Source organism: Hypomesus transpacificus, chromosome 12, assembly GCF_021917145.1.
Source record: "Hypomesus transpacificus isolate Combined female chromosome 12, fHypTra1, whole genome shotgun sequence".
Lineage (NCBI taxonomy): Eukaryota > Metazoa > Chordata > Actinopteri > Osmeriformes > Osmeridae > Hypomesus > Hypomesus transpacificus.
In genome coordinates, this window is record NC_061071.1 from 8,582,010 (window position 1) to 8,593,691 (window position 11,682).

The following is an 11,682-nucleotide window of genomic DNA, read 5'->3' on the forward strand; positions in this document are numbered from 1 at the left end:
AAAATACAGTATTTTTATACTGTTAAAGCATCCTGAGCAGACAGAACAGTTGCAGAACAGTTGCACAGTAGAACATCTCAAACACAAACTATTACACAATAAAATCTTAATATTTGCTACCAAATATTCTATTTCTGTCATATGACACATGCTAAACTGTTTCACACAAAGTTCCATGGTAGCTGTCATTGGCAATCTTCAGTATAAAAATGACTTGTTAAAACAATTAGTGTTTTAGCAACATTCACTACCATCATCATTTACTGCAACTGCAAAATAGTGTTCTGTTTCTGAAAATGAATGTTGTAGTTGTTCCGATTGCAATTTAAAAGTATTTACTACAAAAGGGGACAACATGAATTAAGTGAGGCATGGTAGACACATAATATGAAACCAGAAACCTCATTGAATAAATGACCAAGAGCACCAAAGATACTTTTGACATTTCTAAAGAAATTATAACAATGGGTATAAGGTCTTTTTTTTCCTCGTTATTGACAAAGTTATACATTAATTATTTATAGCTAATTAAGAGTAAAACCTGTAAATATGAAGAAAATACATTTCCAGAAAAGCTGTATATATTCACATGTATAAAGTATGTTAAGTCATTGAGAATGTTTTAAGATAACTGGAATATACATACTCAATAATCCCTAACGCTCCCTAATTCTTTCTGCTTTTCAAGAAAGACTGGCAACCAAAAAACAAAAACAACAATTAAAACAAAGGTTTAAGATGTACATTTCACATGAGTTAAATTCTGAGCTTTTTGATGGCCAAATACCATTAATAAAACTCAAATTCAGAAGACAGAGCACTCTATTCTCTTGTCTTTGATTAGGGGCAATGCAGACTGTTATGCACTCAAAAGGATAATAGTATGTCATCACTGCTGGAGGCACAATGACAACTGCCAATATTAAGACATATTAATTTGAAAAAACTGGAATTTCTAGTCAGGAAGTAGTTTTCAGTGTTCTACCAACTGTAAACCAGTTACTGACTGAGGTTTATTAAGGCGCTCAGTATATACTCAGATTGCCATTAGTTCCGAGAGAAATCAATGTAGTACTGTATTGATTTTTATACAGGCGTGGGAAGAGAGATCAGACACTAATGCTAATGTCTTCAGACCTTAAGATTACAAAGAGAGCAGAGACAACAAAAAACCATAGCCCCACTAGGAACACTCGACCTGAGATCAAAGTTGATGACTTCACACCCTGTCAGTTTCAGTTTGGCCACAGAACAGTCCAAGGCTGTGTGCTCCTGTAGTGTTTTGCAGGTGGAAAGACTATGTTCAGTCATCTGACACAAAGGTCCATAACATTCTTGCTTCATTGATGGTCAGCGTAATGGGCAGAGTAGAGTACTGCCAGATAAGTATTAAATTAATGTCTTCAGAGCATTTAGTTGTTTTGAGAATAACAGTAACATCATGTGGATGTTAGTGGCAGGATTGGGATCGCTGGAGGGATGGAGAAGGCTGGTGAGTGGACAGAGAAGTCGGCTGTCGTTCCCCCCCCCCCCCGAACAGACACTATCAGAGGTGTAGGTGTGGGCGGAGTCTACTTGAGAGGCTCAGAGACGGGCTGGGGGGCGTGGTCTGTGATGTCTGGGCGGTAGTCCTTGTGCAGGTAGGCGTAGTGCGGGCTGCGGCCGTACCTGGGCTTCAGGCTGACCGCGGGGCCCCCCCGCAAGGCGTGGAACTTCTGCTCCTGGCGGAGGAACGGCTCAGTTAGTCATCTGAAAATGATCGCGAAACTCTCTGTGATTACGTTAAATGAACGTCCAAAAGACGGCAATTTTCTCTTATCCCATACATGAGACGATCCTGGGCCGTACCTTTCCAGGGTCTTGCTGCATGATGATCGGGGCCAGTCCCCCAGGGCTCTGGGCATACATCTGATGGTAGGGAGACTGACCCATGTGATCCATGTACTGCTGCAAACACAAAGTTCCTTAAGTAGGCCACATATGACATTGTGCTAACACTGCTTCTTTTTTTTCTTTCCACGGAGCTTTGCCACTGTGTTTTTGCGGGCCTCGGCAGATTGACGAGGAGCAGATGTGTCTCTGTACCTCTGGGATGGAGGCCTCCAGGAGAGGCAATGCAGCCTGGACACAGCCCCCGTCTGCAGAGGGCTCCATGGGCTGATAGAGGAGCTCGGAGGGCTGCATATACATCACCGGGCTGGAAGGGACCGGAGACTGAAACACACACACACACACACTGTTACAGAACGCACCCTGCACCCCCGTCTACCTTCGTTGTCCGTGCTGCTGTCCATCCGTGGTTTACCTGAGGGACATTCCACTGCAGGTGGCCGGGGGGGACACACTGGGTGGGGGCCTGATGCACAACACAGACAAGGACAAGCGGTTCAGTGCAAGCAGTAGGCTGTGCGTGAGGCTTCACGACAATGTCCATTCGATTTGTATTATGGGAGTTATAACATATAAGGAGGCCCTGATGCGTGGCCTCATGGAGTTCTCATGGAGCTAGATTCAGACCTGGTAATGGTGGTAGGCTGCTTGTTGGTAGACTGGTTGAGGCGGGTGGGTCAGCATCACGGGGGAGCCCGACACTGACCGAGAGTGAGACTAAAGAGATCGTCAAAATGAATTATGAAGACCCACACCCACATACACGGCACACACCCACCCTCAGATTAAGACTTACAGGCCAGTGTGAAGCCAGGGGCTTGATATCTGGGCTGTGGAAGTAAGCCACTCCGTTGTGGTAGGTGTAGGGGTAGCCTGTGGGGGTGGTGAGGTACATGGTGCCACACTGAGCAGGCACGGCCATGGCAGGGTTGGGGCCAGACACAGAGAAACTGTTGGCTGGGCAGAGGGGAGAGGAAACCATCATCATCATCATCATCCGTTATTCTCCCCTCCATCCTATACCAGACAGTTTAACACATTTAACACGCAAATATTCAGCAATATTTTGGAATGAAATAATTACAACAACAGCAAAAACACAACATGATGCTACTCATGTAGTGAGTGAAACAAGTGACGTCAAACAAGTTTCTTCCTCTCACGTACAGTGCACCACCACTTGCTGCTTTCGGATGGCCTGGCCAATGTTGAGCCTCTTGTCCCTGAAGCTGAACCGATCTGCCTGAGGAACAGCAGTGTCAGACTTAGGCACGGCAGGACAGCTGACTCCTCAAGATCAATGTTTTTTTTCCTGGCAGTCTATACTTACTTCATGAAGGACTTTCTGTGCATCATCCTGCGTCTCAAAGGTAACAAATCCGTATCTATAGGTTGGGCATTGAGCTGATGTTTAGCCAACACAACGTAGGGTGGGAGATTTGAACCAACAACCTCTTGAATTTCAGTTATACACTCTTCAATGAGTTATACCTCTCCTCAAATAGATGGAAATAACCGTTCTCGTGCCTACTTTACTGTAAAACCTTTTTGACCAGTTAAATACAAATCAAAATGGCAAATTAACCTTATCATCCAGCCATTTGAGCGTGATTTCAGCAGTTCAATTAACCTATTTATCATAATTGGAAACTCATTCCAATCGAACTCACCCTTTTGATACCCCAGCACGGTCAGTCACAATCTTCACCTCTTTAACTGCTCCATGCTGGGAGAAGAACCGCCTCAGGTCATTCTCATTAGTCTACACACCCGCGCGCACACACACACACACACACACACACACACACACACACACACACACACACAAACTAACACATTAGTAATTTTGTAGTAATGGAAAAAAGTGGATCAATAGATGAAAAAGGACACGAAACAAGATGAGAACTCACCTTGAAGTCAATGCCTCCTACAAAAATTCGATTAGGGATAATGGTTCCAAAGCGCGGGGCGAGGTGAGACTTTGTAGTGTTGCTGGGCTCAGCAGACTCAGGATCAGGGGAGGGAGACGGAGTGCTGGTCTGTGTCTGTCACATTTAAACAAAGATGGTGGTCATAGGGAGAAATGGCCAACATCTAATCTCTACCTAGACATGCAGTCAAATGTATTACAACAAACTTTTTTAACTTACTATATTATAATATATAAAAATATTACATAAAACAACATTTATATATAGAAACAGCACTTGTTTAATTTTGTTCACTTGAAAGGCACACCTCTTTCAAAGGAAAACATTTATCTTTGTAAACTTTATTGTCAAATGATTTTTAAGTCAAGTTGATGACGTCTGGGACATGCAAACTGTAGGAAACGAAAATTAGCTAGGAAACTAGCTTAGTTATTATGTAGCTATAGTTGCTAACTAACTATAGTTATTGTAGTTAGCTAGCAACTCATCACTGGTTAACTTTAACCCTAGTTGGGTTAATCTCGCGAAGGGCCAACATCGATTTTTTTTTACTCAGCCGATTATTTGTTGAAACAGAACTTATTTTTTCTTTCAGATCAGGACGATTTCTTGGGAACCAGACAAAACAGCAAGATCATGTTTTGGTCTGGCAATGTCAGGCAACAGTACTTCAAAGGCACACCTGCTATTTAAAAAAAGACCTCTGTACAGTAGGTAAGAGAACATTGTGTCACAGGATTTCATATAGTGAGAACACTTTGGCCAATGCAAACTCTCGAAAACTAAAACTAGTAAAATTAGCTAGCTAACTAGTTTCAGATACTTAGTTAGCGTTAACTCTAGTTAAGAAACTGGTGAACACCATTGTAATCATGTAACGCTACATCAAAAATCGCCAGCTAGTTAACAGCTAGCTTAGCTATCACTAAGTAGCTTGTCAGTTAGCTAACCTGTTATTTATGCTTTAACTAGCCTAGCTACTTTACTATGAATCAATCTATTAACAACCAGCATGAGTATTCACAGGTCGACAGCTTACTTTAATTTGCTAAAGCCAAATTGGGTACTAAGCAGCAAAAATAAATAGCTTGCTAGTTAGCGTCATAGACTGATCAGAATCATTGAAATGGAAGATCACTTACGGCTACTTCGCTCTCCATCGCTGAAGCCAAGGCTTTATCAGTCTTTATAAATGCAGTTAATTAAGTAATTACGTTTTATCTAAGTAGATAGAGGCTAACGATATAAAACAAAACATATAATTTTAATGGTGTGCTAATTTGCTCATTCCCTGTCTCCTGTATCTCACCACTCCACCGCCGTTGTAGGTTTATGAAGTTGAACTTCTAAACTCGCTCACTCGTCTCCTTTGGCTAACAAGGCAGCACCCCCCTAAAATATCACAGGTGTAAACGCTCAAAATATACATTTACAAATAGCCTCATGTTCAGTGTGTCTTTTTTGTAAACTGTTATTTTATATTAACTTCATATTAACAGTCCCCGTGAAAAAAAAAACTATTATTATTAATATTTAAACGCGGTAGAGTATGCCCAGAGCCTGTATGCCCTAACTTCAGGAAATTGAAAATGGCACCTTCCAATTCTGACTGAAGGCGGGAGATTTTTTTTTCTTCTGTCAGCAGAGGCCTTACCCGATTAGCCAATACTGTCATAAATGATCACTTTCATGTGTAAATACAATTTTTCTTTCTTTTTTTCTTTTCAAATGTGTCTCAGTGGTAGCAGCATTAAAATAATTTAATCTGGATGGCGTCAGAAACAGAAGACTGCATGTCAGTTTGCGTATTCATGCCGTGTAACATTGTTAGGTTTTCTGTAATATGTTGAACGACAGTGATATGAATTAAGTCTCTTTGACAAAATTATGGAGGCTGGTGATGGCTGGTGGGTCTCATTAATGACAACTTCTGGAGGACGTCTTCATCAAAACGGGTTTAATTCCGAGTTAAAACTAAGCCTAGACATTACGAGAGAAAAGTCAAAATAACTTTTCGACAGTAAAAACTGAAGAAATAGGTTGCTGGTGCGCTTTCTTATGCAATGCTCAACAATACCCACACGGTGGCGATATTTCTTCATTCGCTCGTGGTTGTCCCTGTTCAGCAACGTTGCAACAGATGCATCCAATAATCATTGTGTCACACACGTTAGGCTTCCTAATAGCACATCTAACTTCCACAGTTTAAAGGGACAACACATAATATCTGCACGGATCACACTAATTAATCATATGCCTTCTTAATTTAGATCAAACTATTTAGAGTTTCAGACCATTTGATGGAACCATCCAAACAAAACAGCTCAAAAATAGAATGTCTGTTTAGCAAGGGTATCTGAGTACCTGACTTTGGCTACGCATAGCCTAAAGCAGAGACAAATCTGGTGATTGCTACTGTAGCTTAGTAGAAAAGTCTAAACTAATACCCTCTTCAACCTGACTAAAGTTTGACCACTCATCACTGGGTAAAGAGGTGTGACTGGTCATCTTGTCTATGCCTGCAGAGCAATGGGTTCTGTGAGGGGGACATAATGTATGCAAAATGCATAATCCTTTGGCCTTGCTATTGCGGTGAGGGACAGGGTTGCTCATTCACTTCCATTATTTTGCCATGTTAAAAAGTGGGAGTGTTTTGCCAGTGTAAATATAGGCAGACAGTGCTCATGTAGGCAAGATCCTGGAAAGGACATTATGGAACGCAAGTGACTTCAGCCCACCTGTTGGTAAACACAATTATTTCCCCTGGTCACAGTTGGATTTGTTCTTTTGTCTGAGGAGAAGGTTCTAGTTCTTAGTGTTCTTCGTCTCCCTGCCCTTTATTATGAAATATTAACCACTGTGAAAATGGCAGAACAGGGGCCTCTTAAACTTTAACAGCAAGCTACACTGACTGTAGTATTGTATACTCTTTCCTGTCGCACTGTTCATTTATGGCCAGTCAGTAGATCTGGTGTGAGGCCTTTCAGAAGGGAGTTGGCTGGGTGGACGTTTAGCTGCACAGGTAGCAGCTGACTCATTAGCAACGGGGTACAATCAGGTGTTGCAGTCAGAGCATTTGTTAATAAAGCCCCTGATAAGCCCAAGATGTCTCCTCTGCCTGACATAAGTCATCACTGCAAAATCAGGATCTTTAAAGAGCCACTTTGACTTTGATTATAGGCCTCTTGGAGCTATAATTTCTCTCTGATTGAAGACAGATCACTCTTTAAATGAAATTCTTTAAATTGCATCTTATTATTCCCTCTCTTAACCACAACAAAGAGATGGCATGCAAGTGTTTCCAACAGTGACCAAAGCTGCACATTCACCACTACTATTACCTGTACTGTATTAACACCTCAGAAGGGGGGCTGACTGATGGAAAAGTTTGAGTTCCAAACTCAAACCATAGTATACATTTAGACTGGCTCAGACAGTTATGCACAAGATGGCTAATGGTTTAGGTATCCAGTAGTATTTGCATAATGCTATTGTCGTAAAAAATATTCTGTCTTCAACCAATTCTCAAAGTTTGAAACAGCACTGAAACTCAACAAGATCTGATCAAAGTGTTAGGGTTAGGGTACAGAATAGAATTCAGAGTGACCGAGATTCCAACAAACTGAGTGTGTTCCCGGGAGCAGACTAGAATTTTTCTCCAGACATTCCTCTTCAGGTCTGTGATTTTGCTATTGGTACATTACATTTGGCCACAGATGCATTTATGCATTCACACCCGGTTGGTCAATTGTCATAGAATTTGAATTACAAGTGTTTTTTCTAAGTCTTCCACTTTCAGGGTCTACGTTTGGCCTTGAAATCCAGCTGCACTGGGCAACTGAGCGTAGGGTCATAAATCTGTCCCATGCTATCTGGGCTTTGTAGTCCATGATATCTGGGCCTTGTAGTTTTCTATGGAAGAAGCATATACACACTCTTTTCTCGCCCTCAGCCCCTAAATATCCAGAATTGCACTTTGGGCTTAATATCTTCTACATATCAGTGGCAATACTAGTCAGTCAACAGCTTTGCATCTGGTTTTCAGTAATATAGCATATACAAGTAAAAAAAGGTGATTAAGAGGTTCATTTTCAATCATATAATCCATAATCATTCACCATCTTCATAATTACAACAGTGTGATGTTTTTTCCACAACACTATGAATCAGATGAGTAATGAGCAGCATTTGGGTCTTCACCCAAGTGTGTCAAAGAACAAAATTTTTTTCTTTATTTTTCTATCACATTTGATCACTTTTCGTATGCTCTTATCATAATCATAATTTTCACAATCTTCCATCTTCAACCATAACCGATAATCTCCCCCTTCCTCACATTACACACACACACAAACACACATACACACACTTGTTCATGTGGCACTTAAAGTACTGTTCCTCATGTGGCTCATGAAATGAGGCCTATAATGACTCCTCCTCTCTGGTTCAGTCTTCATTATTTTAACCCTTCATTTCCCTATTGTCTGTCTAGTGGGGGGCTCACCACTGGAGGTACCATCACTTGTTCATTGCCACGCTTAGTAAATTGGTCTCTGAATTTGCCGACGAACTCCGGCTGTGCTAAATGAGCTGAGTGCGTTTGATAATTACAGCAATCTACCAGCCCTCCCATTTATTTCACACCAAGACAGTTTTAGATAAAACTGTGATCTACGTTACTTAGTCAGAAAAATCATGTCTGGAAACAAAAGAAAAGAAAGTCAATCAAAAGGGCTGGATGAAACCTCCTCTGTATCTGTACTTTAATGCACAAGTCTGTAAAAGTCTATAAGTGTGTACAGGACTAAAACCTTTCCTATTTTCTTTTGTTTAGAATTTGCATCATAGCACACTCACTCCCGCCTGAAAAACGGTATCTATCTTATGTAAAGGCATTCAACACACTTTCAGAGATTTTTCTTTCTCACGGCTGTCACTTGATCATTTCCATGGCGAGTCATTTCCCTACGACTAAAGAAAAGGTATGTTTTCAATTGTACTTTCACTACAGTGTACTCTACACTAATTTGACTTTTTGTTTATCTTAAATGACAGATTTTTCAATAATGGTAATATGAGGAGGTCTGTGTGTGTGTTTGCGTGCAAAGGGGTGGAGGGGGTGACCAGATGCCCTTACCCAGATGATCTATGGCACTCTGCAGTCGGCGAGGGTGTATTTCAGACCCACTTCTTCCAGACTGTCTCCAGTGGCTGGCAATGCATGTCTGGCTTGTGTGCACCAGGCCACCCGGCCAATCAATTAAACCAAGACACAAACACAAACAGTAATTAATTACTGTCACTGTCACCTAGGTGTCTGGCTTATGTGAAACCACTGGTTGGTGTTATGTAGATACTGAACAATACTGAAGAATAACAAAAAGTATTGGTGAAAGGGGAACTTTGTGTTTTTATATTGTTTACATGTTGTATTTTGCTTGTATTTTATAGGCTTTTACATTGACAGTTGCTTGTACCCTGAAGTGTTTGGTTTTGTTGTCATGTGCAGGAGTCATACATGAACTCAACACGTGCACACACCCTCTTGTCTACTTTGCTGGATTGCACCGACAGACTTTCTTCCTGAGAGGTTTTGGATCCTTCTCCCCTGATGGAACCTTGTGCCACAAAGCCTCCTACACAGCCCATACAAAGAGGAGCAGAGACACGTGCCTTAAATACAGGGATTCACTGGAGGATAATTGACATGTAGAGAGACAGACAGTGATTGGGAGGGCCAGGAGACAAGCTGGTGTGTAATTGCACGACTCTCTAACCCTAAGATCTGAGCTTAACGAGACTCCTGGTGGCATTTTGTGATTGGCCATTCAAGATTCTCGTTTGTCAAAATGGTAGCATCTGATGACAGCAAAATTGCGAAGATTGAGCAAAAGAAAATGACTCTCGATACAATGAAGCCTTCAGCATGCCGGCGGTTGTCCTTGAATTGGTCAGATATTTGTTTTTCAGTCCTTGGTTATGTCCGGAGATTCACAAACTTTTCCTTATCAAATGTGAAGCCACCACCACTCTGTACATAACAGTACAGCGAGTAGCCATCAACAATGTCACACGGCAAACTGTGATCTCGTCAAACGCCAAGCAGGCACATTCATGAGGTAGAAAAAGCAGTTGAAAAGAAATAAGATACTTCCACTTGAAAGTATCACCTTATATCCTTATATTATATTCTACTCATCTGGAATATTGAAAAAGATCACTTCTGGGTCAAAAGTGTGTGTCCAGTTGTACGGGGGAATACGAATGTTTCTCTCCAGTCAGACAGTTGAGAGAGACACAGATTGCTGGGAAATAAACCATAAGAGAGTGGTTCATCTCCAACTATGTAATTACTTTACAAATCTCTGATTTCCCTCCTTCATCTGCACTCTGTTTTTAGACGGGACATTCCTTTGGAAAATAAAATAAGCTCCTTCAGAAAGTACAATACCAGAAATGAGGGGTTTGGATAAAAATGTGCAGAGGCGTGGTTGGGTCGACTGGCCGCTACTGTGTTAGCGTGTGGTTAACTTCCTCTTGTTTCCCCTCTTCATCTGGATGTAAGGACTATGACAAGGTGTCCGTTCAACCATGCAAAAAAAGTCATGTACGTAGAATCATTAAACAGTCTATTAAACTCTATGTTCTTGACAAGATACTTTACTACCATGTTCACAAAGTTCAGAAGAAGAAACCTTTATTGATCACGTGATCAACACACACGTGTGCTGGGAGCGGCCAAACCAACACACCCACACACACTAACTAACAGACACACTCACAAACACACACTAACACACACCCATACAGAGACACATGCTGGAGTGTCTACTGATGAACCGTCCCTCTCTGCTGCTCTCCCATCCTGTCATCCTTCCTCCGAGGACAGCCAGGAGCAGGGATCGATCACATGAAGGCGACCGGGAGCCAAGTCCAAGTGCTCACCCGTTCCAAATTCGTTTTTTCAAATGGGAACCCATGTGAATACGGGGAGAACGAGCAAACTCTTCACAGAAGGTTCCGGAAGATAGCCCACCTTAGCACCGAATAGTGCCCCAAGCAGATATCCAACCCAGGGCCTTCTTGCTCCAAGGCATTGTGCCATCGTACCACTACAGGTTTACCACCCTCCCTAAATGTCGAATCTCTCTCCTTGACAAACACACACACACACAAATAAGTGCATCTAGATAAAGACATCTCGTTTAACCCCTACTGACAGAGCGTCTGGGAGAGCTCAGGTGACCATGACTCTAGACCACCCTCCTCACGCTACACTATGTTTACATTACACTGACAGACTTTCATTGGTTAATACAATCAGACCAGCCCAACGTAGGCCAGTCAAGTCTAACAATTCCTGATACGTGTGTGTGTGTGAATGTGTGTGTGTGTGTGTGTGAGAGAGAGTATCCATACATACAAGGACATGTGTGAGTGTGTGTGCATGCAGTGTTTAGGCTATCGGAGAACCATATTTACAATGAGGAGTTTCCTATTGATAGTGCCTCAGTCTGCTCTGTATACTAAGGAAATAAAGAACACATGTCCTTCTATCTTCTCTTCCCTGTCCACCTTCCCATGACTACACCCCAGCCTTGAGGACTTTCTGTCAGATGATCGTGCATAGCCTATCAGTGTGTGAATTCATGCTTTCCTGCGTGTGTGTAGTCAGTCTGTCCGACACGGAACCAAACAGAGCAACTGCTCAAACCTCAGGATGCAATTCTCTCATCACCCAATAGAGGGCAGTGGAGTCTGGGTGAAACGGTAGCCCCTGCGGGCACTATGAGTTTAAACATCGTTTGACCGCCTGAAGCCAAAAAGCATGGGTGCTCTTTCCCAGAGCCACAAGGAGATA

General features: G+C 42.0%; 1 protein-coding gene across 1 annotated transcript; it reads right to left on the reverse strand.

The window, feature by feature from the left end:
• Positions 1 to 1,571: 1,571 nt before the first annotated feature.
• Positions 1,572 to 4,981, reverse strand: LOC124474927 (protein boule-like). The gene is made up of 11 exons (XM_047031392.1): positions 4,964 to 4,981; positions 3,801 to 3,935; positions 3,561 to 3,652; positions 3,221 to 3,275; positions 3,058 to 3,133; positions 2,687 to 2,847; positions 2,518 to 2,607; positions 2,306 to 2,356; positions 2,086 to 2,214; positions 1,849 to 1,947; positions 1,572 to 1,721 (listed from the first exon to the last, which is right to left on the reverse strand). The coding sequence occupies exons 1-11, from the start codon at positions 4,979 to 4,981 to the stop codon at positions 1,572 to 1,574; spliced, it is 1,056 nt and encodes a 351-aa protein (XP_046887348.1).
• Positions 4,982 to 11,682: the final 6,701 nt, after the last annotated feature.

Bases quoted from the DNA above. Each gene is read 5' to 3' on its own strand.
- LOC124474927 (XM_047031392.1), bottom strand. The intron at 1,948-2,085 runs GTACAGAGACAC...TTGTGTTTGCAG, and splicing joins TGGAGGCCTCCATCCCAGAG to CAGTACATGGATCACATGGG. The intron at 1,722-1,848 runs GTACGGCCCAGG...TTCCTCCGCCAG, and splicing joins TGCAGCAAGACCCTGGAAAG to GAGCAGAAGTTCCACGCCTT.